The sequence below is a fragment of the Oculina patagonica genome, chromosome 1 (genome assembly GCF_052425735.1).
Source record: "Oculina patagonica isolate OP01 chromosome 1, crgOcupat, whole genome shotgun sequence".
NCBI classification, from domain to species: domain Eukaryota; kingdom Metazoa; phylum Cnidaria; class Anthozoa; order Scleractinia; family Oculinidae; genus Oculina; species Oculina patagonica.
Window position 1 is genome coordinate 24,310,516 of NC_135758.1, and position 26,587 is coordinate 24,337,102.

The 26,587-nt window shown below is 38.4% G+C and overlaps 6 protein-coding genes and 1 long non-coding RNA gene across 8 annotated transcripts; all 7 read left to right on the top strand.

Annotated features, from left to right (window-relative positions):
• The first annotated feature begins 1,849 nt into the window (after positions 1-1,849).
• LOC144642535 (uncharacterized) lies at positions 1,850-4,552 on the top strand. The gene is made up of 2 exons (XM_078501511.1): positions 1,850-2,999; positions 3,391-4,552. Exons 1-2 carry the CDS (start codon positions 1,919-1,921, stop codon positions 4,539-4,541), a joined length of 2,232 nt encoding a protein of 743 aa, XP_078357637.1. The 5' UTR covers positions 1,850-1,918; the 3' UTR covers positions 4,542-4,552.
• Positions 4,552-5,410, top strand: LOC144643782 (uncharacterized). Its single transcript, XM_078503127.1, has one exon. The coding sequence runs from the start codon at positions 4,690-4,692 to the stop codon at positions 5,302-5,304; it is 615 nt and encodes a 204-aa protein (XP_078359253.1). The 5' UTR covers positions 4,552-4,689; the 3' UTR covers positions 5,305-5,410.
• Positions 5,411-5,526: 116 nt separating this feature from the next.
• LOC144643312 (uncharacterized) lies at positions 5,527-6,594 on the top strand. The gene has a single exon (XM_078502520.1). The coding sequence runs from the start codon at positions 5,644-5,646 to the stop codon at positions 6,592-6,594; it is 951 nt and encodes a 316-aa protein (XP_078358646.1). The 5' UTR covers positions 5,527-5,643.
• On the top strand, positions 6,548-7,664 carry LOC144643876 (uncharacterized). The gene has a single exon (XM_078503267.1). The coding sequence runs from the start codon at positions 6,677-6,679 to the stop codon at positions 7,205-7,207; it is 531 nt and encodes a 176-aa protein (XP_078359393.1). The 5' UTR covers positions 6,548-6,676; the 3' UTR covers positions 7,208-7,664.
• A 1,139-nt stretch (positions 7,665-8,803) lies between these two features.
• On the top strand, positions 8,804-11,281 carry LOC144643155 (uncharacterized). Of its 2 annotated transcripts, none has more exons than XM_078502322.1 (3): positions 8,804-9,274; positions 9,414-9,650; positions 9,794-11,281. In XM_078502322.1, exons 1-3 carry the CDS (start codon positions 8,939-8,941, stop codon positions 10,316-10,318), a joined length of 1,098 nt encoding a protein of 365 aa, XP_078358448.1. In that variant the 5' UTR covers positions 8,804-8,938; the 3' UTR covers positions 10,319-11,281. The 2 variants fall into 2 exon arrangements, with proteins under 2 accessions (XP_078358448.1, XP_078358455.1); XM_078502329.1 differs by having other exon boundaries at positions 9,414-9,614.
• Positions 11,282-11,320: 39 nt separating this feature from the next.
• Positions 11,321-12,156, top strand: LOC144644344 (uncharacterized). Its single transcript, XR_013569096.1, has 2 exons — positions 11,321-11,598; positions 11,655-12,156. It is a non-coding gene; the product is annotated as an uncharacterized LOC144644344 (long non-coding RNA).
• A 2,269-nt stretch (positions 12,157-14,425) lies between these two features.
• On the top strand, positions 14,426-25,788 carry LOC144642048 (uncharacterized). The gene is given in 5 exon segments (XM_078501049.1): positions 14,426-14,616; positions 15,720-16,548; positions 16,550-21,892; positions 23,252-23,416; positions 24,184-25,788. Coding segments are annotated over 4 exon segments (6,456 nt in total). The 5' UTR covers positions 14,426-14,616; positions 15,720-15,735; the 3' UTR covers positions 24,319-25,788.
• The last annotated feature ends 799 nt before the right edge of the window (positions 25,789-26,587 follow it).

Genomic DNA, 26,587 nt, shown 5'->3' on the forward strand with positions numbered 1-26,587 from the left:
CCCCCCCCCACGCTTTGTACATTATGACGTTAATAATAGCTTCGCAAGATGTAAATAAATTAATTTAAATTGCACTGCGCTACTGCAAAATACAAAATTTGATATAAATATCAGGGAAACTCTCTTTTCAAGAAAGAGAGAATCAGTTGAAAGGCATTGAAGGCACTGCTTCAAAAATAGAAAGATCATTTTTTTGTGATCAAACAAGGCACATATAACTTATATTGATATATATAACTTAAATTATATTGATGTTAAACTTGTCGCTTTGCATTGTAAATGTAATTTTGTAACCTCCTAGAGGAAAGCAATAGGTAATAAAATGTTGGGCTAATTTCCTACTGGTTTTTTGATTATGTTTCTTAAAGTTAGCCGGTTGTTACCTTGTCAAACGTAAGTTCCTATGTGAATAATGGCCTAACTGACGCAACAAAAGGCAATTTTGAAAGTGAAGAGAAGAGAAGCTCCTATGAACTTGGTCTTCGATATGGTTGGTTATTAACCCATGAAAACGTTTTCTTTGGCCTATTGTTTAACAACGTTTGCTTGCAGGCACCTTTTCCTTTTACATTCTGATACTGACTGGGCCAGTAATATATGAGGCTGTCATATACCTTATTGTTGCTTATTTTCGCGGGAACTAATTTCGCGAAAATGGAACGAGCATATTTCCGATTTGGCCAAAAATACATAACTAACACAAAAAATACAATAGAAAACGGTTAAAACAATTTTTCCCGGGTCTGAAATTTGCGATTTTTTAAAATCGCAACGCAAAATTAAGTCCCGCAAAAATAAGTAACAATAAGGTATTAATTATACGTTTATTTTCCAAATTCCCTGTCAACAGGTTTTTTTCTAGCACATTTGTTGCTAGAATTCCCTTTATGGCCATTGCCATCTCCAATGCTAGAAGCTCTCAGGCAACCTTTACAGACTAAAACAAAACTTAGTAACCAAGGTAAATGGCCACAGTCACTTCCGGTGAAAGGCAGTGAATCTGGTAACAAATCTTGTTTCCGTGCCCGAATGAATTTATTCTGTAATCGAATCGATTTCGGCCAAGGTCAAGTAAATCCAAGCCAGATACTTGTGACAACCAAAGTTTGGCAAGTAATGTTCCATAAATTTCGATTGTGCAAAGAAGCGCTGTGGTTTTTACCTGCCTTTTGTTTTCTGTCATAAAATTTAGGACGCTTTTGCATAATTAACCAATTAACCACAGAAATATCGAGAGCTACCTGCCGATAAACTTTGAAGCTTTAAAATAATAAATTTGGGACGTTATTTAATTTGAAAGCATGAAGGCAAACACACACAAAGAAAGAATATCGCAAACAAAATTTTTTTATTCAAACGTTTATCAATTTGTATTATATAGGAACATTTTTTGGTTGTGGAACGATGACTAGTGAAAATTTAATTCAAACTTCACTGACAGAACGTATAAATCAAGGAAAATTGACCCCTCGCCTAATGGCGCACTCTTTTATGAGATTTATCACATTGATCCACGTTTATCTAGAACCTGTAAAATGGACTTAAAATCTTAAAGCATCTGCAAGTACCAAACACCAGCAAATAATGATAGAAACCGATAACTGGGAAATGTTTGGTAAAATTGATTTGCTGACATGACAACGTATCAACATTTTACCGGTGGCAAGTTAAAACAACTCCTAAGGAAACAAAATGTATGCCCAGCATAACAGACCTTCAAGGTAAGGCAGTCGGAGTTCGGATCCTTCTGTGATTTTATCATGATTCCTTTACAATGTATTGCTCTAAACTAGACGGATAGGCAAGTCGAAAGCCCGTTTTGACGAATCAGAGCAAATTCTATACAAAGGGAAAATCTTTCTCCACTGCTGTGAAATCTTTTTGTGCGGTAAATCTGTTTTATAAACAACAAAGCAAAATGGTAGACAAAACCTTGCAGGTGATTCAAACCGAGAACACTCCAGCTGAAAATAATATTAATGGAGAGGCCGCCACTAGTAAGCAGGGTTTGTTAGAAAATGGATCCATTGAAATGAGTTCTGAAGAGATTTCGTTTCAAATGGAGGGTCAAATGCTTGAGGGCCAGATTGAAATTCAAAATGGGGGATTTATTGAGATGACATCTGAAATGATGGCTACAAATATGGACCCTCAAATGCAGTTACAGATGATAGGTGAACAACAAATAAGTTCTATTGAAATGAACGGGGAAGGAATGCCGATCATGATGCAGTCACAGGGGATGAACGGGGTACAGTATCAAATGATTGATGGACAGCAATTTATAGGGGGAGATAGTTCGGGGCAAATGCAGAATATGTCCTTTCAGTCAGAAGGAGGTGTCATTCAAGGAACATCGATGGCATACGGTGAAACTCAAATGCTCGACATGACGGCGCAAGGGATGAATAGTGGTGTGGCGCAAGGACAACTAGCTAACGGGCAGATGCTTGAGATGCAGTTAGAAGGAGGCGTTATTCAAGGAACTGCGACAGGATATGGAGAAACACAAGTATTAGAGATGGCAGCGCAAGGGATGAATGGTTCTGGAACACAATCACAACAAATAATGACACAAGAAATGGCACTTGGAAGCAATGGCCAAATAATGCTAGCCGAAGGGATGTCAATGCAACAAAGTGAAATGACAATGCAAGAAATGCCACTAGAAATGACTGGACAACAACTTCAGATGCAAGAAATGACTATGCAAGGAATGACTGTGGAAGGGATGAATATGGAAGGAATGTCTATGCAAGAAATGTCTATGGGAGGTATGTCTATGGAGGGAATGTCTATACAAGAAATGTCGATGGGAGGTATGTCCATGGAAGGAATGTCTATGCAAGAAATGTCTATGGGAGGTATGTCTACGGAAGGGATGTCCATGCAAGAAATGTCTATGGGAGGTATGTCTATGGAAGGAATGCCTGCGGAAGGGATGTCTATGCAAGAAATGTCCATGGAAGGAATGCCTATGCAAGAAATGTCTATGGGAGGTATGTCTATGGAAGGGAATGTCTATGCAAGAAATGTCGATGGGAGGTATGTCTATGGAAGGGATGTCTATGCAAGAAATGTATATGGGAGGTATGTCTACGGAAGGGATGTCTATGCAAGAAATGTCTATGGGAGGTATGTCTATGGAAGGGATGTCTGTGGAAGGGATGTCTATGCAAGAAATGTCTATGGAAGGAATGCCTATGCAAGAAATGTCTATGGGAGGTATGTCTATGGAAGGAATGTCTATGCAAGAAATGTCTACGGAAGGAATGTCTATGGAAGGGATGTCTATGCAAGAAATGTCTATGGGAGGTATGTCTATGCAAGAAATGTCCACGGAAGGAATGTCTATGGAAGGGATGTCTATGCAAGAAATGTCTATGGGAGGCATGTCTATTCAAGAAATGCCATTGGAAATGCAAAGTCAGGAGATTGGGTCTGTGGAAGGAGGAGATATACAAGAGCAACAGTTTCAGATGAGCGAAATGTCAATGCAGGAGATGCCGCTTGAAATGGGTGAAATGACAATGCAAGAAATGCCACTCGAGATGACCGGGGAAGAAATACAGATGCAAGAAATGTCTATGCAAGAAATGCCATTGGAAATGCAAAGTCAAGAAATTGCATTTGTGGAAGGAGGCGAGATTCAAGAACAGCAACTTGAAATGGGTGAAATGACAATGCAAGAAATGCCACTCGAGATGACCGGGGAAGAAATACAGATTCAAGAAATGTCTATGCAAGAAATGCCATTGGAAATGCAAAATCAAGAAATTGCATTTGTTGAAGGAGGCGAGATTCAAGAACAACAACTTGAAATGGGTGAAATGACATTGCAAGAAATGCCACTTGAGATGACTGGGGAAGAAATACAGATTCAAGAAATGTCTATGCAAGAAATGCCATTGGAAATGAAAAGTCAAGAAATTGCATTTGTGGAAGGAGGCGAGATTCAAGAAGAACAACTTGAAATGAGTGAAATGACAATACAAGAAATGCCATTCGAGATGACTGGGGAAGAAATTCAGACTCAAGAAATGACAATGCAAGAAATACCACTCGAAATGACTGGGGAAGAAATTCAGACCCAAGAAATGACAATGCAAGAAATGCCACTTGAAATGACTGGGGAAGAAATTCAGACTCAAGAAATGACAATGCAAGAAACGCCACTCGAAATGACCGGGGAAGAAATTCAGACTCAAGAAATGACAATGCAAGAAATGCCACTCGAAATGACTAAGGAAGAAATTCAGACTCAAGAAATGTCAACGCAAGAAATGCCATTAGAAATAACAAGTCACGAAATTGCGTTCGTGGAGGGCGGTGACATAAAAGAAAACCAGATAGCCACGGAAGAGAAAACGGTACAAGATATGCCATCAGAAGAAGTTGAAAAGCCACTATCGACGAGTGAAGAAAACTCCTTGGAAATAAAGAGCGAGGAAATTAGCTACACGCCTGAAAGCAAGATTCAGGAACAACAGTTGCCTAAGGAAGAGGGTACAATTAGAAGAAATACCATTAGACACAAATGAAATTCAAGAGGAGCCGTTGCCTGTGGAAGAGAAAACAGAGGAAGCATTTGTATCGAATATCGGTTCCTTTGAGCCTATCGCAGAATCTACCTGGAGCGTCGAGGTAGTAGGAACCATAGAAGAACAAGAACCCGAACAAAGCTGGAGCATGGAAGTGATTGGAACTATAGACGAAAAAGGAACTGACCAAAATTGGACTGTAGAAGAAGTTGGAGTTATCGACTCCAATGAAGTCAGTAAAGATACTACTGTACAGGAGAGTGAAAAGAAACCTGATCACATTACTGAAACTACAAAAATACCTGATAAACCAGATAAAACACAAAAAGAACCAGAAAAAAGTTCGCCTGAAGAAAGTTGGACTATCGAGGACGTGGCAGTAGTCGATTCTGAGGAGGACCAACCGAAATCAGTCGATAATAATGAAACAAAGACGTCTAAACAAACGGAAGAGAAAAAGCTTTCCGTTACACAAAAAGAGACCTGTGATCATAGCATATTGATAGATCAATTTCTGGAGAGGATCAGCCGACTGGAGAAAGAGAAAGAGTACTTAGAAGGACGCTATGATGCGCTACGACTTGAAAAAGAAACAGTTGTAACTCCACGTGGAGATCAACTGACCATGTCCCAAGACCATCACCACTGCTGCGATATCCTGAAAGATTACAGCAGCTTAATAGAGTACATCACAAGCTCACGCGATACTTCATTGGAAGAATACAGCGACATGCGTGGCTGCAGTTCACGGCCACGTTTGTGATATTCATGGCAGTGCAAGAGAAACCATTAGAAACTCATCTCAGATGTCAACTGACTATGAGTACTACAAGTCCAAATGTGACCAAATAAAACGCGAGAAGGAACGCTTGGAAAGGGCATACGAAACAGAGAAGAGACAGAAGGAAGAGTTTGAAAGAGAATACCAAAATGAAAATGACGAAAAGGTTTATCTTGAAGAAAGATATCAAGGAATGTTGGACAGCATAAATCGATTTGACGAGACCATACGCTCTCTGAGACGGGACAATGAGCTGTTGCAGAGCAAGCTGAATGACTGGGCAAAGTCACGAGTCATGACCAACACATAGACACGAACAGCATGACCTTTGACCAAGGTGATGACGGAGTGGACGTTACACAATACAGGAAAAACATCCGTGCATTAGAGAAGGAGAACAGAGAATTCAGGTCAATTCTCGACGTCTTGAGCAAGAAGAACGAGAGCCAGGAAAGTTTGAAGAACATCGAGCTTGGTTTAGCGAGGGAAAATGAATTTATTGAGCTAAAGAGAGAAAGAGTTAGATTAGAGGGTAGCGTAAAAGAGATGAAAAGAACAAACAAGCATCAACAAGAGAGGATAGAGGAGATACGAAGGGAGTCGACGACAGAGATATCTCGCTTGAAAGAAAAAGTCCGGAAATTGGAGAGGTCTCTGAAAGACAACGAAAGCATCCTTGAGGAAAAGGAAGACGAGATTGCCAACCTTAAGAAACGACATTCAGAAGAAATTCAAGGAATTGAGATGAGACTACAAACTCAGCTTTCAAACACACTGCTTGCAAAGAATCAACAAAAAGATTTACAATCCAAAATAGAACGACTGGAAGAAGAGAGGAGCAGATTAAGGGAAGAGTTGAGATCTTCATCAACCAGTGGCAGAGATAGATATGTTGGGATAGATGCGGAATACCAAGATATCGAAATGGTTCGTCAAAGGTACGAAGACGAGCGAAGGAGTAAGATGAGACTCGCCAGTGATATGAAATACTTGCTAAGTGACATTATGGACCTTAAAGAAAGAAACCAAAGACTGCAAGAGGATTTCACTCGTGAAAGAGTAGAAATTAAAGCAATGATAGAAAAACAAGCTAACGAAATTACCCAGGAATATCTCACTCAAATAAGCAAATTGCAGAGGTCGCTAATAGAGGAAACTAAACGCAGACAAGAAGCAGAAGCTGCTAGAGGTGGGCTTTTTGTCAACCAGGAAAATAATTCTACCTTTACAAGCCGGCCAAAGAGAAGTAAATGCAGGACCTGGTTGGGGTAACAATGATTTTCAGCTGCAACTGAATGACGAGATTCGACGGCGAGAAACGCTTGAGATAGAAAATAAGAAACTTTTATACAAAATGAATGAAATTCTTTCTGGTAACGGAAACAGTCGCAATGACGAGGTATTTGAAAATGTAAAGAACAATGGAACCTCTTTGAGCCGAAATGATACAAAAGTGTCTTCACGAGATAACAAAGAAAAGCAAAAGGAATTACAAAGTGAAATAGAAGATCTTCAAGGGAAACTTGAAGATTTGAAAAAAGAAGCTAAACGAAACAAAGAGACAAAGAGAAGAAACGAAGATCTCGAAGAAGAGGTCACTCATCTGACTCGAAAGCGAGACGAACTATTGGCTGCTCAAAGAAATCTTACTCGAGAGGTCGATCACTTATCTCGTACCCTGGACGAGGTGGAGAGGCGTAACAGGAAGCTTGCAGACGAAACTGAACGCTTCACCAGGAAAATTCAAGACCTCGAAGATTCTTTCCGACAAGAAAAGATATCTTTGGCCAGAAATTACGAAAACGAAAAAGCAAGAGCTGTAGAAGAAGTAGTGAAAATAAAAGAGGCTAGTGAGAAAAGACTTAAGACAAACAGAGACAACTAGAAAACTTGAAGAGAAAATTCAGCTCCTAGAGAAACAAATGTTGGCAAACGTCGGGACGCAGAGTAGAGGCTTAAACGGGACACCCCCTTCGCGTGCTGGCCCATCATATGGCGTTTCAGGAGATCTTATAGGGCAAGCTGTTCATTCCCACGACGACAAATTGAAACAAGAAGTTGAAAATCTAGAGGCTATGCTACGAGATGTTAATAAGAAGCATACAGATGACCTCAGGAACCTTGAGGCACAAAAACAACGAATGTCGGAAGAATTTCAGAGAGAAAAGCAGTCGTTAGAGGAGTACTTTGAAAAGGAAAACAGCAGTCTTCAAAGGCGCCTTCGTGACGTGGAGTCTAGTGTCCGAGGTGAAGATGTAAGGTCAACGACCGCCGATGGCATAGTAAGTAATAAAGATACCTTTGACAACTCTGCTAGGCGTTTACCAGGAACAACTGGACTTAGGGATGGCGGAACAAGGGATACATTTGCTAGCGGATTTCGAATCCAGTAGGAAAGAAGATTATTACGTACAGGCCGGGAAAGGCGAGTCAGAGAAGAAAATTCAAGAGATGCAGAGAAGATTCGATGAAGAAAAAAGAGAAATTTTAAATCGTGCGTCAAAGGAGAAGGCAAAATTAGAGGACGAAGTAAGAGAGGCCAAAGAGAAGCTAACAAGTTACCGCCGTTTACTCGAGGACGAAATAGACGACTTGAAAAGGAAACACAGAAAAGAGCAAGATTATCTGCATGAGAAGCTGTCGAAAGAAAGAGCCGAGTTTGAGGAAAGACTTCGCATCACGGAGCGGAATGGTCCAAAGGCCATGGATGACATGCCGTCTGCACAAAGGAACCGAAGTCATTTTGGCGAAGATAGCCAGATGCGAAGAGATGTGCAACATTTTGAAGGTGAACGGAGTAATCAAAATAGATCAAAAGTCATGTTTGAAATGCCTGCTACACAAAACAACCAATATGGTTTTAACGAAGGTACCAGGATGCGCAGAGAAGGACAAAATTACTCAGGCGACCTGGGAAATCAAAGTGTTTCTAGCGCCACCCTGGTTGGGATGACAGCTTCACCACTGAACCGGTATAATTTTGACGACGGTGGCAGAATGCAAAGTGGAGGGAAGAATTTTCCAGGCGAACTGGTAAATCAAAATTCGAAGCTTTGTGGAGCAAAAAGTAGAGTTTCAAGCTCAGATGCAAAACGAGAAGAGAAAGCTAATGGAAACAATACATTCGCTCACAAAGGAGATAAATGCTCTAAAATGCGAGAAAAGAGAGTGGAAGAATTGTTACAAAAAGAAGTTGAGAAGCTAACCAGAATTCATGAAGTCGAGAAGATGAGTATTCGGGAAAGAGCCACGAGAGATAAAGAGGATGAGCTATCTCGGATAAAAGAAGATCACGAAGGACGATTGGCCTCAGAACGGAAAAGATTACAAGGGATTATTGATGATTTTAGACGGAAGATGTCATCGACAGAAAGAAAAGTCAAAGACATGGAGATGCAGCATAAGAACGAGAAGATGCGGTACCAAGAAGAAAAACTCGTTGCCGAAAAGAACCTTGTCCAAAGTCAAGAAGAGCTAAAGGTGACACTAGAGCGAGAGTACAGAAAAATGTTGAATGATGAAAAACAGAAGTTTGACCAAACGGTGAAGTCGTTAACTAAGCAGATCTCTTTCTTGCAAGATCAAAGAAAGGAAATTCAAGAGAAGTTGCTAAATAATGAGTTCGTCGGGAAATGCCAATCTGAGAACAGAGCAGCTGTCAAGAAATAGAGTTGTAATTCAAATGGAGCAGGAGTTCTTTGAGCGAGTGGATCGAGAGAAACGGCCAATGGAGGACAAGATTAAAGATCTTCAACAAGAAATCAAGAAACTAAAGAGAGAAAAATCTGAATTGAAAGGAACTCTTGAAACCGAGAAACAAGAGCTTGAAGACGAGTTGGAGAAAATGCAACAAGAGATGAAACGAAAGCTTAGCAAAGCTAGAGAAGAAATGGAGAAAAGAACTGATGTTGTAGGGCAACATATGATGGCAAGCAGAATGAAAAATGTTTTGGTGAGTTCACTATTTTCAATTATTACTCAAATTCGGTTGCTTAAAAGTGTTGGATGAGGCTGTTTTTGAATGTCTGCATCTATTGCTTAAAAGTGTTGGACGATCCAGTTTTTGAATGCCTGTATCATTTTCTTAACAGGTTAGTTCCGACCTATGTCAGCAGTCAACACAATCGGACGTGAGACAGTACAAGGACCAAATTAACTTAATGGAGCAAAGGAACATGACACTTCAAGCCAAAACAGAGAGGCTTGAGAGAGAACTTAGAGTTATGGGCGACAGACTAAGGACCTTGGAAACACGTAACAAGGATTTGGAGGCTGTAAACAGGGAGGAGTGGGTAAGGCCACAGTCTGACTTGGTCAGATATGACACAGTATGTATAGCCATGTTTTCCGGCTCAAATAACTGGTATTTTTAACACTTAGTACATCAAGTAACTCATTGCAGTTGATATGCTTATATTGGTTTAAGACTGCAGTGCATGTTTAATGTGTCTTATAAAACGTTCGTTTACAGATTAACAGAAACGACATGTCGCGATCAAATCTGGGATACTATGGAGATTCAGAAATGAGAGGAGCTAGCGATCTGTCACTTGGTCTAAACGTTGGTGGCGTGAGATCTGAGACCAGAGTGTTCCAACCAAACCTTTCTCCTAGACTCAGTGCAACAAATGGCCAGTATTTAGTAGGCTCAGGGCAATCCTACGGTGACATCTTTGACAGGGTTCGATATACTATGCACACTACAGGAACCATTTCAGATGCTCTCGGGGTACCACTGACAGGCTCCGGCGGATTTAACAGCGGAGGATTTATTGGCAGCACAAGTGTTGGGCGGAGGCAAAGTGAGCCATTAATAACTGGCTCATTCAACCAGGCGACGGCGACTTCTCTTGGAAGCAGGAATGTTGTGGGCAGTAGCTATCTTGGTAATACGCGATTTGTAATGGGTACTGCAGGAGGAAATTCCACAACAGAAGGGATCAGAAGTACCTCTATTACTGGGGAAGAAAATCAGCAGCAGGCTTCCCAAACATAATTATCAACAGTGTAAACTCTTTGATACAAAGGAAAATGATGATGATGATGATTATGATAATGACTACGACGACGATAAAAACAGTTTTTATCTTAAAGGTACTTTTCTTGAGTAAAAATAAAGTTGACACTAATTTACTAGCTACTAATGCCACCTGAAAAACCTCAGTTACGATAGATTCGTACAAAAGCGCAAGTGCTAACGTCTCAAATTCATTAAAGGGACAGTTTTAACGTAGCCATGAAGGGCAATACTGTACTTAATAAATGACAAGTGACAATACAAAGAAAAAAGTTAAATTTATCACCATAATATTTACCTTTTGGTAGTACAATCGAAACTCTATATTTGGTTTAGCAGTAAGGGGACAACGAGAACGTTAGATATTTTTCCACCTCTAGTAGGGAGATCTACGCACTCCGCAAAGGTCTTCTTCCAATGGGAGTTTCGATTGCATAATTAACGTAAATATATATTATTAAAAATCTCTTTTCTTTGGGAAATTGTAAGGTAGCTTTTGCAGTTTTAAGGCTTTTGCTACTTAATTGAATCACTTTTCTGCCTTTTTTTTTCAAAAAAAAGGTGCGACTGTAAAACGTTTCAGTTTGTTATTCTGAGATTTCATTTGGATAGTTGCACTAATACGAAAAAAGTCTTATAGACAAGGCATTTACGTCAACCTGTATTTCATGATGGAAGAAAATATAATTATAAAATGAAAAACTTATCTTAGAGATGGTAAGAGAAAGGAGAAGTAGAAGATGTCACGACAATAATGAGTAGGTTACACTAGATAGAGTGTAACGTGTTCTTAGACTGTGCGATTGAGGATACGATACATTTGTTTGCTTTATTTGTTTACCACAGATGTCTGAATAGTCTTGCAAAGGATTGGCAATGCTATTGACGCCATTTTTCATGAAAGATTTTTATCTCTTGTACTAATAGTTTGCTAGTAAACATATTCAGGCGCTATTGGGTAGATTAACGACCTAAATAGCGCCAGATAAATCAGTGGTATTTGTAGATTGTGTACTGGCGATGAAAAAGGAACTACTTTATGTCTGGTGAAAAGTAAACTCCCCCGATGATACGAATTACCTTGGGGTACGATTTTCGGCGGGAGCTGCTGCTATAGCAACGAACTGAAATGACAACTAAGGCAGAGTTCGCTATATTTTTGATTGGACAATTGCAATCCGAATTTTTTTGGCTATTTCTGTTTCAGAGTTTGCTAAGAACGATAACTATTTTCCCGTATAATTAATTTATCTTATTTAGTTTATTTCAAGATAAAACTGATATTACTTACTTGCAATTAAAGTATGTAACAAAGTAAACCTTAGCAATGAGTATCTTGACTTCGCATTTAGCACTGACGTAGCAAGAAATGTATTGAAATTGAGGCAAAGTTAATTTTTTTAAAAATTGTTTTCAATTGTATTTATATTGATCCAATCTATATATAGATTCTTTCCTTCCGAGTATGTGTATTTTAGCGCTGCTAAATTAATAGATCGAGCTACATATTAACCCAACAGTTTGACTAAGTTTACTAAAACTAGTTGTAGTCCTTTGCTATGCAAGTTAGACATGTTGTTAAATTTCCGACTTTCTCTTATTGATTCCTTTGTTCAGTTAGGACGCTTTACAATTTAAATTGTTTGTCTAAGAAACGCCTTGCAACAAGCATACTAGTGCAGTTTCATATATTTTAAGTCTTTTTCAGGTAATATTTGTTTCAAATGATTTATTTAGGACTCAAGTTCTGGTAAACAGTGATGTAAGTCTCCAAAATAATGTAATGGGTACAAAGTTAATAAAGGGTTGTCAGAGTAGTTACAGCCTTGTTTCTGTGTTCTTCAGAGTAATTTAAAGGGCCCAAGGGTTTTGGATATCACGGATTTTAACAGATTTTCAAACAGCCAAAAGCTACATTTTTGTCGTAGGAAACCTAAAAATAATGGTCAATTTTTATTAACAATTACTACATTGGAGCACTGAAACTGTTAACAAGCGTCTTTGGCTGCGGATGGCATGGATGGAAATGGATTGCAATTTAAACAATTGAGGTTAAACTTTTCAAGTTGTTTCCGTGCGTCTCTTTAAAAAATCAGTATCTATAGCCGTTGGTATGATTTATATCCTCAAATTAAGGTGATATCTTCCTTTAGATACAGTAAACACCCGCGTGTAAGAACCTACAATTTTCTAAGTTTGGCAAAATAGGTTCTTGTATTTGGGGGTAGTTATTGGTAATTTAGGCTAAGTAGGTTCTTAATAAGGTTCTTAATTTCTAAGGAGGAGCCATAGTTTTTGATTGTACGAGAAGAAAAGAAAAATGGGTTTGGTCCTTCATTATGCAGCATTTATTCATAACTGTATTGCTTCAAGCCTCATGCAAGGTCCAAAGAAGACAATAACAGTCTATGTGAATCTGTCTTTTCTTTATTTGTTAATGCAGTTTGGGATGCTCTGTTAAAAATGTTCATAAAAATTTTCTATAACCCACATATAAGAACCTGCTGAAATTTGCTAGGCTAAACAGGTTCTTATATTTTGGGGTATTAAAATGGCAAATTTCTGCCAGCAGGTTCTTAAACCACTAGGTTCTTACACGCGGGTGTTTACTGTATTCAAAAAGAATGTTTTTCATGGATTAAGTTGCCTACCACTAATGCTAGAACCAAAAACCTGTGAAATCCCCGTGACATAGCTCCTTTTACTTCAGTAAAAATTTGAGAAGGAAAGTACTGACACAAGGGCATTTGTTCTTGTCAGGTGTTATTAGATAAAAACCACCATCATAAAATGCAGTAACATTGACGCTGGAAGAAAACGCCTTTGTATCAGTACTTTCCTTCTCCAATTTCTGGTTAAACTGATTTTCAAGCTCTCTTTTCTGGCCATGGTACGTTAAAATTCTCCAACCAGAACCACTGACTCAATCTGAATCTGTAAGAACGGGAACCACAGAAGGGTCTGGAACGAGCTTTATTTACCAGTCCCTCTCGTTTCATTATTTCAGTGATAAGTAAGCAAAAAAACTTATCATTCAAGCAATGGATAGCAAACTGTAGTTGGCTGGGATTGGTAGTAATACCAATAAAATGTTTCCGTAATTTTATTTAGCAGTCCTCCAGTCGAAAAAAAGCTAAAACGTTCCACATTCTTTATCTACTCGCTCTAAACGTAACTTATCCGGCTTCACTTTGATTAGTTCATTATCGACACTAATTAATCTATATCAACACATAAACTCTTAAGATTTCCAGTTATTAGATAGAAATAGACATATCAGGCAGCGTGCACTCGTCGGAAACGAGTTAGGTTGGTAATTGTACCGCAGAATGATTTTACCTTAAATTCATCTCTCGCATCAAATGGAAATAAACCGCTACATGGTTTAGATTTGGCTTGCTTTCAATTAAAATTAACCGAACCACCTGTATTCTAAATCCAGAAACCAGTACCGCCCATTAAGATAACAATTACTGCCCTTTAATATAACAGCTATGGCTAAGTTTACAAAACAAATTACATGTCAAAAACCTGCAATGGTAATAGGGCAATGATATATATGTAGCTTCTTATCAACGAAACGGAGTATCCTCTGTATAGAGAATGAAGAACAGCAAAACTGGCAATTGGCTTTCTTTTACTCTTTCCAAAATCCCTGGAGCTTTGTGGTTTCACGCGTTTTTAACATCCTACGGCTTTAAAATAGTTTGAGTGAAAATTAAAAGGAGAGCAATGTCTTTTCTGTTGTACAGTTTTAATGGTTGTGAAGAATGACACTTGCTTTATGAGCCGATGAACAATTAAAAATCGTCATCTAGCGATTTTCTCCACTTTTAATGTCCAGCCTTTATTTTAGGTTCGTGCAATCTTTGTGCAGTTATTTAATAAATTATCATAATTATTCGTACAGACAAGACAAGCTCCGCGTGACCTGTTGCAAGAGATAAGCAAATTAATTAAAGGTGTCAAAAACACCTATTCTGATTGGACAATGCCTTGAACTAATTTGGCACAGCTATAAATAATAACATTATTTTAAACCGAACTGTTTACATCCTGGAACAAACTTATCCAACTCGACAAGGGCAGAGTGGACCTTTTCGTCCGCTGTTTATTGTGAGCTCCAAACAATCTAAGTAATTGCCGTTCTTAACACGGTTAATCCCAAACGCTAATATAAGAGAGGGTTTTTGTTAAGATGTAGCTATAGAGCGAAATAAGAGTGTAAAGGAATCAAAATTTAAATCAAAGAGGGAAACATTGGTACTGTAATTCAGGTAGGTTTGCTGTATAAGGAAAAAAGCGGTTTGCTTTACATCTATACAATTTTGTAACGCAGTCCTTTTGCAACTTAAAGATATAACGTTTCTGTAAAAGTAAAAAGGTTCGAATTTGACGTTAAATGTCTTATTGAAATGCCCATTTAAAAAAAATTTCTGTGCCGAAGATTGAGGCTATGGTTTACAGTGTTATCTGCAAATGTTAAAAAAATCTTGTTTCATAACCAAATGTTTATTAACGGTTAATGCTATATTTGGCTGAAATATTATTTTTTGACCAACGTTAAGAATTTCATTCTATCGTTTTTTCTTTACAAATTTAAAACATTTCTTTACCATTAAATATTAAGCTTAAATCAGAAAAAATCTCAACATAGAACTTAAAAAGTAAGCGCTCGATTTGAAAAGTATATGTAATTTGTCAACTTTTTGGAGTATTTATTGAAACAACTGTTGGCGGAAAATGGACTGTAACTGATTTTATCATGATATATAAAGTTACGAATTTGGTTGTATTCAGTTTTGAATTTTGATAATAAATTACATTTTTTGTAGCTTTTGCATCCCCGGATGCTACACAAAATGTGCAACCACATGATGTGGTCAAATTATATGTCACTTGTGGCTATGTAAATTAACCTGGTAAATTGCAGGGGTGATTATTACCATATTTCTCCTTACAATATGAATCCATGTCAAGTAGGCATTTTATAGGATTAAAATGAACATTAACTTGGAACATTAGAAAAGGAGAAGTTTGGCTATCAGTAAGAAAAAACATTTTTTTTTCAAGTATAGGCTTGAATAAACGTATCTTAAAGCAATACAAATTCTTACTGCTGTACGTTAACAAGCCTGTACAATGAGCAATGAAAAGGAACTGAAGGTTTCTTATTTTATGCGCAAATATTTTATGTTATGTAGGCTACTTAATTGATGGACTTTTTAAAGATTAAGCGAAAATAAAACGACCGAACTGACAAAACATTCCTGAAAATAGAAATGAAGAGAATAAAAGCTAAAGAAATAAATAGCTACTTCCAAAAGTCGTTACTACTGAATCCATGTGTAATTTTGTTGAATTATATGTATTTACTTAGCACAGAAACAAACGAGATGTCTGCTGCCGAAATAACCGAATCCCAACCAATGGATGGATGGGGTGGTTACTACGTGGAACCTACCAACTACTCTGTGGTCACCAGTGAAATGCCAATGGAGGACCAAGGCGGAACTTGGGAAATGGAGGTCGTGGGGACAATTCCCATGGATAACAGCGCAGAAATTGAAAAACTCAAGCAAAGGATACAAATACTGGAAGAAGAGAAGAAAGGCCTAAATGATATGTACCGAAACTCCGTCACCGAATATGAGCTTTCTAAGACAAAGATCATCCAGGAATACGAAATCAAGATCGGACAACTCAAAATCGACCGAGACAATTGGCAGAAAAAGTACAACGAGTCCCAAAGAGAAGTTCAACGACTCAAACAGAAAATTTCCACCATGGAGATAGAGAATCTTCGAATGATTGAAGATTTGAAAAGGGAGCTCGCGAACAAGTGCAAGATGGAGAAGGCAGAGATGGAAACGCGGTTTTCAACCGAAAAAGATGAAATGCAGGATAGCTATGAGGAGCAAATACAGATGCTTCGAGCGGAAAACGAGGGGCTCTTACAGACGTATCAGAAGAGCACAAAGGAATATGAGATCAAGATAGTGCAGATTCAGCAAGATTACGAAGTCAAGCTGGGACAACTAAAAATCGACAAAGAAAAATTGGAAAAGAAAAATGCCACCCTCACTACACAAATAACAACGTGGCGCGAAAAATGCTCGGCGCTTGAAAAGCAATATGAAGAAATGCTGGCCAACTTGAGGATTGAGCTAACAGAAAAATTCCAATTAGAAAAAGGTGAGATGGAAGCCTGCTTTCACGAAAGAGAAAGAATCGATGATAACAACACACCAAAAGGCCCTAGAAGAATACGAGGTGAAGATAACTTCGATTACTCAGCAGTACGAGGAACAGCTAGAACAGCTCAAAGCACAGAAGGATAAATTGGAGACAAGTTATAATAGTTCTTTGGAGGAAATAGCGGAGTTGAAGAGGAGATGCAAAGAGCTCGACGAAAGCCACAAATCATTGATGAAGGAGCTTCAGGATAAGTTAAAGATGGAGTACCTTCAAAAGGAGAACGACATGGAAAGTGAGTTTGATACAGAAAAGCAAGACCTGATCACCAAATATAAGAAGATTATCCAACAAAATGAAGTACGAATCCAGGAGATTCGGAAGGAAAACAAATTGGTTATAATGAAATTGGAGGCAGAGAAAAGAGAGTTAATAGAAAAGCACGCCGTCGAAATTGGGTCGTGGCAGGAGAAACTTACGTCCCTTGAACACAAGTACAAAGAGGATATGAAGACTTTGGAGCAAGAACTGCTGGAAAAATATGAAAAAGAGAAAGAGGAGTTTGAAGCAAACTTCACGAAAGAGCGAGACCAACTGATTGAAGGTCATAAGACTGAGATTCAAGGTTATGAAACTAAACTTACCAGCATGCAGCAAGAATACGAAGTTAAAATAGCTCAGATGGAGAAAGAAATGGAACGGTTGGAAGAAACCAACAAAACCAACATCGAAAAATTGGAACAAGAAATTCTGGTATTGAAACAGGGTCACGAGAAACAACTGAAGGAAGTCAAAGAGGAGATGACAGAAAAATGCAACAAGGAAAAGAGTGAAATGGAAGAAAATTTCGCCAAAGAGAAAACCACCTTGATTGAATCACAAAGGACTGTGGTAAATGAGTACGAAGAAAAGATAACCAGCCTCCAAGAAGAAATGGATGCCAAAGCCGAAGAGATGGAAAATGAGCTCAAGAGCTTAAAGGAGGCACACCAGAAAGCTATGGAGGCGCTGAGGCAAGAAATGGCGGAGTTAGAGAAACAGAATAAATTAAAAACAAAGGAGCTAAAAGAAGAGATGACTGAAAAATGCAACAAAGAAAAGACAGAACTGGAGTCAAGCTTTTCGAAGCAGATAGAAGAACTAAAGGCGTCCAATGCAAGCACAATAAAAACCTACGAAGAACAAATAGCGGGAATCAAAGAGAGGTACGAGAAGAAACTGGTAGATTTAGAAGCCGCTATGGAAAGTCAAGAAGAGAAGTACAAAGAGAAAATTCAAGGTTTGAGAGAGGAGTTCTCGAGCAGCGTTGACAAGTATGAACAGCTCATGAAGGACCTAAAGAAAGAACTTCGGCAGAAATATGAAAAGGAAAAGGAAGAGATGGAAAAGGAATTTGCCGATGAAAGAAGTCAGTTAACTGAGACTCACGAGCAAACTGTAGCTGATTATGAAAAGAAAATCGCCGATATGCAAGACGAGCTGAAGTCAAAACTAGAGAAATTGAAAGAAGAGAAAGAAACCTTGAAAGAGTCGCATTCCAAGAAAGAAGAAGAATTGATTAAAAAATGCACAACAATTGAGGAAAACTATAAGGTAAAAATTACCGAAATTAAAACCACCTTAAAGGAGAAATGCGACAAGGAAAAGAGCGAGCTTGAGGAAAATTTTGATCAAGATAAACAACAGCTGATCGAGAGACAAAGCGAAATTGTAAAGAAGTACGAAATGAAGATTACAGATTTGCTACAAGATTTTGAGAAGAGAACTTCCCACTTTACAGCAGAAAAAGAGAAACTCGAGACGCAGAAGAAGAAGCTACAAGCACAACTTGATAAACTCCGCAAAGAAACTTTTAAAATAAGAGAGCAGTATGAAGCAACGATAAAAAATACGAAAGAAGAGATGACTGAAAGGTTCAAAAAAGAGAAGGCTGAGATGGAAAAACAATTTAAAATGGAAATGGAGAACTTGAAGGCACAACATAACAAGAAGTTACAACAATTTAAAAGCGAAAAGGAGGCTGCCATCTCCAAATTAGAACAAACGATAAGAGATCTCGAGACCAAGATCAAGGAGCTACAAAACCAAAATGATTTGAAGATAACAGAGCTAACAAAAGAGAACGAGAAACTAGCGGAGAGATGCCAAAATCTGGATAAAAAGAACAAAGAAGAAACAGCTAGTCATAAAACAGAAATAGCCGAGTTGAAAGAAGAAATAAAGAAGCGGGAGAAATGGATGGACGAAAACAAGAACAAATATGAAAAAGATGCGGCCAAGCTCAAGGAAATTATTGCAAAGATGAAAGAAGACCTCGAGCAGAAAAACGTGCAACTGGCAGCAACAGAGAAAGACCTAGATCGAGTACAAAACAGCCTTAAAGAAAGCCAAGAAGAATTTAATGCACAAGTAGCCGCGCTGCAGAAGAAAATCGCTGAGCTGGAAAAGGAAAAGAAGGCTCTTTTTGGTCGCGTACAAAGTCTTGAACTAACCAAGAAGGAGATTGTAGCTAGGTACGAAGAACGGATTATCAAGGAACGAAAGGAAATTGAAGTAAAATGTGGGTTACAAGTATCGAAACTCCAAGAGTCGCTAACTAAAGAAGCACAAGAGAAAGGCAAGCTCAAAATTGAGATTCAAGAGCTTTCGATAGAAGTGACAAATTGGAAAACAAAATACAGCAATGCAGAGGAAGACTATGCAAACAATATGGCAAATTTAAGGAACAACCATGAGAAGGAAATGAATGACCAGACAAATGAATACGAAGATGCCTTGGCCAGTTTGAACAAACGGCTAGAAGAACAGAAGTCAACCAATGAGGTACTGGAAATAGAAAAGAAGGAGCTTACTGCATCGGTCGAAGAACTGACGATAACTGTGTCAAGACTCGAAGAAGAAGCAAGCAGACAAAACCTTGAATGGGAGAAGGAACTCTACGAATTTATAAACCAAATTGAGAAACTTGAAGACGAAAACAGAAAGCTGAGCAATGAATCGGAACAACTGCGATTGAAATTAGAAGAAGCTGAACGACTTCGAAACGAAAATGAAGAGCTAAATAAAACCGAGATTAATCAATTTAATTTGAAAATTCAAGAGTATGAGACAAAGTTAAAAGCTTCTGTGGAGCTCGAGATTGCAAACCGTGAGATGCTTAACGAAATTACACGCTTACGATCTCAACTTGAGGGTCTGACATCTAAGGAAAACAAACTCAACCAGGAAAATGGCGAGTTAAAGTTAAAGATAACAGAGCTGGAGTATCTCAACAAAAGACTGACAGAAGAATTAGATTCACTGGCCAAAAAGCTTTCAGACTCCGAGGAAGGATCCAAACGGGAAATAGAGCAACTCAAAGAAAACTACGAGGCCGAAGAAGCAAAATGTACCAGTGAAAAAGACAAAGCATTGGCAGAAGTACAACGACTGCAAAAGGTTATTAGTGAACAAGAAAGCGTTATTAGACGCTTGAAGGATTCCATGAACTCTGTTGAGGAAGAAAAGAAGAGAAACGAAGAGCGTTTCAATTTTGAATTACAAAGCTTACTAGAGAAGTACGAGAGTGAAAGAAAGAAGGCTGAAACCCTAAGGGCAGAACTACAACAGAAGTCTTACATCTTCGAGGAAAAGAACCGAGAATGGAAACGCAAAACAGATGAGATCATGTACAGACATCGAGAAGAAATAGAGAACCTTACAAAAGAAAAGAAAACTCTGGAGGAATATTATGAGAAGCAATTAAAGGATTTGAAAGAAGAAGCAACAAACGAAAGGGAGTTGTGTGAAAGGAAACTGAGTCAACTCGAGCAAACGTACAAGCACGAGATCAACACAGTTAGATATGAGCGCGAGCAATACTTCAGAGAGGTAACCAGCAAGGAGATAGAGAAAGTCCAAAAAGAACTTGAAAAGGAAAAGAACGACGTGCAACAAGAGCTCCTGTCGGAAAAGAAACAGCTTATCGAGGAGTACAACAAGAGAATACAAGAAGATAACAAGAGGTATAATCAAAACGAAGAGAAGTATAAGGCCGAGGTAGCCGCCCTAACAAGGACCAAGTCTGAGCTGGAGAGCAAGATCTACGACTTAGAGAGGACGGTTGAGAGGACCAAAGAGCAGTTGACTTATCGCTTTACAGAAGAACGTCGAAAGATCGAGTATGAATTAGAAATTCAGTTGAGAGAGGTCAAAGAAAAACACAGGCTGGAACTCATAGAACGTTCCGAAACAGACAAGATCAATATGGAAACAAAATTCAAGACCAAAACAGAAGAATTGGAAGAGAAAATTCGCCTTGAATACCAGGCTACGATAACAATGGAAGTTTCAGTGCGTGAGAGGCAACTGCAAGACTCTCTCTACAAGCTGGAAAAAGAATTTCGTACAGAAAAGGAACAGTTGCTGGAGACGGAAAGAAAACTGAGGATGCAAAACGAGATGTTGTTAAGAGAGAAGGATTCTTTGCTTCAACAAAGCCAGAGGGATAAAGATGAACTGTCAGGAAAATTGGAACATGAAAAAGAATTGCTCAATGTCACCCTGGAGGCTATGTCCCGAGAACTTTCTAAGATGAGAGAAGAAAAGGCTTATCTCTCCGACTCTTTCTCGAAGGAGAAAAAAGAGCTGGAGAAGAAGTACGAAACAGAAATGGCAGAATGGAGGAACAAGATTGAAAGAGGAAAGCAAGAACTGATGAACAGACTTCGCGAAGAAAACAAACAAGCTGCTCAAGCTTACCAGAGATCAGCAGACGCAACAATCGCTGGGCTAAAGGACAAACTCGCCAAGGCAGAAAGAAAGATCATAGAAATGGAAGAACATTTCAAGAAAGAAAAGAGCAAGTTAGAGCATCAATTCGAGCACGAAAAATTGGAAAACGAGCAAAAAACTCAGAAGATTACTCAAGAGCTGAAAATTTTCCTGGAGCAAGAATTTTACAAGAGGTCACAAGACGAAAGGAGGATCTACGACAATACCTTATCGACCTTGAGAAGCGAAATATTCGAGCTCCAGGAAAGCAAGACACGACTTGAACGTGCTTTGTCCGAACAACAAATGATTGCCTATAGCCTTGGGAGAGACATCAATTCGCTTAAGAGTGAGACTCAAGTGACAAGTCCAAGAAAACCAGAACAAAGCCTCCTCGAACGAGAACTCCAAGAACTAAGGCACAAAAACGAAAAGTTGAAAATTGCAACAAAAGAGGCGCAGTACTACAACAGAGAACTCGTCCAGTGGGACAGTGCAGGAAAGAATTGTCCAGTTTTGAAAACTGCTCAGGGATTAAAGACCATGGCCGTAGCCCCCAAACCTCCTGTATCATGCTTTGAGCCTTACAACAACGGAGATCAAAAGGTAAATACCTATACATTATCGTGCAATATTAGAACGTTTTGGCGACATATCAGGCAGATGTTGGTCGAGTCATGCGTCGTATTTTCGAGAGACCCAGTGTAGAGAAAATTCACATGCCAGTGATAAAAGTTCTGGGAATAGTTTAGCTGTTTTTTTAGGTACTGCATTTTAACGAATTTAACGAGTTTTAGTTCGAGCTATCGGATTAAGCTGACGCGGATATGGGCTGCTTAAAATGAGCTAACCAGGGGCGGATCCAGGGGGGTGGATTGGGTGGCTAGCCACCCCCCTTGATCCACCAGAAAAATGAAAATAAACATATTAAATAGAAAATAAGGACAATTTCCATCCAACTTTCATAGTCAGGCGGCCGTTCAAAGTTAAGAAAGGCTATTTTTCCAAAATAGGAGATTTTCGACAGCCTGTTTTACAAACTTCTGGCTTAATGTAGCAACACATGTGTGTTTAATTTTAAAAAGTTAGATTCCTTTTAACTTTCAAGAGTTGTTTTAGCCTTGCTGGAATGACTTCGTCTCCATTTACATCCTTTTTAAACGAGTTTTCGTACCGTTTATACGCATCGAAGCGATTTCACAAGCAAACGAAGTCGCCAAAGTTGCCCCCAGGCCACTTTGACAAGGGCTAAAAATTTTCACGCACGTGGGTTAGCAAAAAAACGCATATCTGTTTTTTCCTGTAAGTTCGTGGCTTGTCAACTTTAAATTTCAATCACTGTTCATGTCATAAGAACTAGACTTTTCTCCAAAATATAACTCAAGGTAAGTTAAAGAAAGAATATTTTGCCAAATTATCAAGGAAAAACAGTGGTTTAATAACTTAATTGATAGCTGTATAAAGCTGCTCAGAATGGCGGAAATCGCGTCTAAGAGGCTTCAACTTTTCAAAATTTTCTGAGGGGGGCATGCCCCCAGACCCCCCTAGGGGGATGGAGCCTTCGCCGCCATTAAATATGAGCCTCAGACCAAAAATCATCTGCACTCCCACTTCAAAAAACTGCCTGAAAGCTCGAAACCCCGCTCATAAAAAACAAACTGGCGCTTGAAAAGTATAGTAAACAAAAAAACCAGCCACCCCCGTTTGAAAAATCCTGGATCCGCCCCTGCTAACGAAATAACGGAGAAAGGACATATAAATTATGTATGGATTTTGTATTGGACCGGTAGCAGTCATTAATTTAAGAAAAAAAAACTGGGATTATTAAGGTAACCTTATTTATAAGTGTAGTACTCTGACTAGCGAAATTGAATGAATTTTTAAGTATCCCCACTTTCCTCTTTGCTTTTTAGAAGAAAATTAGTAATAGGTTCGTACCCAACTAAAATCATTATATTTTTTAAGCCTTCAGTCCCAAGCCCAAGATACTCTAACGACGACTCAGCTCGAGCATCTGGGCAAAAAAGCGTTACCTTGCAAACAAACAGTGACCGAATGGAGAAAGAGTTTGAGAAACTGGGCGAAAAGCTGGATTACCTGGAAAACAGGAAAACTGAGCTAATGCAGGAGGTAATATACATTAAACTGTACTTTTTTAAAAGAACTGTGCTCGTTTTTACACGAATAGATATCAAAATTAATGGGCAGTCATGACAATGCGTTGAAGCAAATATTTTCAGCTGGTCCTAAGAAAGAAAAAATGGGCTTATAAAGCCAATTTCATTCTGACCTTGTGATAGAAAGCTCTTTTTAGTGCACAATCCTTTTTTACGCCCCCTCTCTAATAAGCCCCTTTCTGGCTCCTCTGGCAATTCAAGTTATTTTAATAATAAGCCCTCCTCTATTCAGTTCCCCTCTTTCCAAGATGGTCCATCATGAAAATGAGAACCAGCCGTGAGGGCAACTTTATGTTTTTGAAGCTATTCATCCACGCTTACATTTTATAGTAACCAATTAATCTCAAATTTTGTGTTACTAACCAGCACTAAAACATTAAAAAGTCGACTTAATTTCCTTTGTATGAGACTTGACGATATATGGTTGAAGAAAGCCCCCCTCGCTAATAAGGCCGCCTTTCAAACCCCCTGAGGGCCTAATAGACCTGCCGATATATGGTTTGAAGTATAAAGCCCCCCTGTCTAATAAGGCCTTCTTTCAAAACACCCGTGGGCGAAAGTAAAGTCAAATCATGGATTGAACTTTTTTCACACTGGAGCAACAAGCGCTCTATTATCAACCGAAAATTGTATAAATATGAGTCAAAATGAGATCATAGGTAGACAGATTCTTCCTGTTTTTTTTTTTCTTAAAGTTTTTCATGTTTATTCACTTTTTAGCAGCAGGCTGATGACCAAACGGCTCGTCCAGTAGGAAGCTCGTCTGTGACAAATACAGTTCGTATGTACAGCAGCAGTAGTAGCCATCAACTAGGACGGACAGATTCGTCGTCTGGACCCAACTACTACTTTTAAACTAATTTAATAAGCTAAAAGCATATAATTCTAACTCCTGAAATGCAACCTCTAGTTTATTGACATATGGTTGTAACATCTAATATCAGAGCTCAACAGTTAGTCTATTTATATGTTTCTAACATTGAATAACAGGGTCCAACATTAAATCTATCAGTTGGCCTGGAATTAATTGATATTGGGTTGATTAATATCGACTTTCAGAATTCATTCTCTATTCTTTTCATACTAAGTTTACTAAGTTTGAAGTCTGTGGATGAAATGCAGTTGCGTAATCATTAAATGAAAGTTCTTGAGCAGTGCTTTCGTTATTTGAAAGAGTTGTTCTGTATAGCCAAAAGACGACCTTACTATTTAAGGTTAAGAGGCGGAATCTGATGATGGCTAAGGCAAGTTTATTTGCTTTTCTACAACATGCCATTAGGCAGTCTACCATTAACACTTAATGTAACAGTTAATAGAATCAAAGCAATATATAATCATGACTTCAGCTTATTGATTCGTAAAGTTCTAATTTATATTGTCCTACAAAGGGTTATTCTTGTTTGAATCAAACTCCTTATTGTAAGTTGATTGTTTCTATGAGAACTACTATTCTGACGTTCAGTTCCACTTAGTCCATTTTTCCAAATTGACGGTCAATTTTGGCTATTTAAAAAAGTTGTTAAAACTATTCAATTGAATTTTTCCACTCGGAAATTGAGCTCGTATTATTGATATACAATAGTTTCAATGGTGGGATTTCCGAAGCTACATGCTTTGATATTCCTAACTAATTAAACGGAAATATCATTTTAAGTTAAACCATAATTGTTTTTCTTAGGAAATTATCACAGAACATATGGCTCGGTAGATATTGTTTCAATACGAATATAATCAAATTTCACTAGTAGTTATGGGCATATTTACAGCCTCTTTAAAATTTGTAGGACTTTTGAATGTATATGTATGTAATTTAGGTGGTGGCTAAAATAAACTAGCAGTTTGAGGGTGCCTTTATGTACTCATATTTAATGGGGTGCAAATATGTACCATGTGCACCCATATTTTATAGGCAACCACGTACGATGTACGCAATTTTTAAAAATATATATAAACAGTTGTGATAATTTGTTAACATTTTTTCTTTCACTTTGTTTCGTGTAAATTGCTTTTTAAAACTATGATAATTCCAAACCTTTTGTAAAAAAGACTGGTAATTCAATATCTATTTAGATATGTTTAGAATGTACTTCCAGGGGAGAACACTTGTGAACTTTAATTTCTGTGAAACTTACATATTTACTGAAACTGAATGAAATAATCATTGGATATATTTTCTATAGGGACCTTGTTTCGAGGTTATCACTTTACATAACGGTATCTTCTACTTTTACGGAAGACAGATACGATTTTCATTACCAAAGCAAATCGGGGTCCATCTTAGAGACAGTTGTTTGTTATTGCAATAAAGGTGCATTGAATTTACAAGTTGACTATTTGTTTATAACTGAGTCGTCCGTACAAAGTAAAGTAAATGTCTAGCACGCCAACAACAACAACAACAACAACAACAACAACAACAACAACAACAACAACAACAGCAACTGCATCAACAACAATAACAACGGATAACAAACTGTTGTAACGCGGTTACACAAGAAGAGAAATAACGATCGATATTTTTTTAAAAAGGCGTTTTGTATTCCTGTTTTTTTTTTTTTAAGGAAGTGGATCTAACAAAAGGAACATGTGCCCAGCAGAAAATGGCTAAAATATTATGGGCTGTTATTTAAGACCTTTTAAAATCGAACGGTAGCTGACGGTATGTAACAAAGAACCATTTTAAAAGTATGTTTTACTCAGGGCGAGGCCTTGTTAACATACGTTCGTCTGTAGGGACGCCTTGTGACATCAATGACCAAGTTCTCCCCTTTACACTGAGGGTCCGCTCTGAAATGGAAGAGGGTATCCATTTAGTTGTGGAGCAGTGCCAAAAACAGCGAGTGAGAAAAAGACGAAGAAACGCCTCGCCTTCAGTTTCTCGCGTCCCACTCCAGCTAACCGAAAACTTCGAAAAGGCCTAGTGACGCTTATTAAATATTGGCAGCTTATGGGAAGGTGCCTATTGGGGCGCGACAGGGTGGTTATGTCCTTTGGCATAAACACCTTAATGTGTAAAACGGAGAAGCTTTGTTTTGTTTCAAGGCCCTCACATGAAATAGACATGCAGTCGACACACATAGAAAAAACAGTTATTCTAAAAATCTGGGATATAACTAAAACAGAA

What these genes read in the sequence shown, in the direction of transcription:
- LOC144642535 (XM_078501511.1), top strand. Translation starts at nt 1,919, where the DNA reads ATGGTAGACAAAACCTTGCAGGTGATTCAAACCGAGAACACTCCAGCT. An exon ending in GCAAGAAATGTCTATGGGAG is followed by an intron (nt 3,000 to 3,390) that starts GTATGTCTATGG and finishes TGTCTATGGGAG; the next exon opens with GCATGTCTATTCAAGAAATG.
- LOC144643782 (XM_078503127.1), top strand. Translation starts at nt 4,690, where the DNA reads ATGGAAGTGATTGGAACTATAGACGAAAAAGGAACTGACCAAAATTGG.
- LOC144643312 (XM_078502520.1), top strand. Translation starts at nt 5,644, where the DNA reads ATGACCTTTGACCAAGGTGATGACGGAGTGGACGTTACACAATACAGG.
- LOC144643876 (XM_078503267.1), top strand. Translation starts at nt 6,677, where the DNA reads ATGAATGAAATTCTTTCTGGTAACGGAAACAGTCGCAATGACGAGGTA.
- LOC144643155 (XM_078502322.1), top strand. Translation starts at nt 8,939, where the DNA reads ATGAGTTCGTCGGGAAATGCCAATCTGAGAACAGAGCAGCTGTCAAGA. An exon ending in GCAGAATGAAAAATGTTTTG is followed by an intron (nt 9,275 to 9,413) that starts GTGAGTTCACTA and finishes TTTTCTTAACAG; the next exon opens with GTTAGTTCCGACCTATGTCA. An exon ending in ACTTGGTCAGATATGACACA is followed by an intron (nt 9,651 to 9,793) that starts GTATGTATAGCC and finishes GTTCGTTTACAG; the next exon opens with ATTAACAGAAACGACATGTC.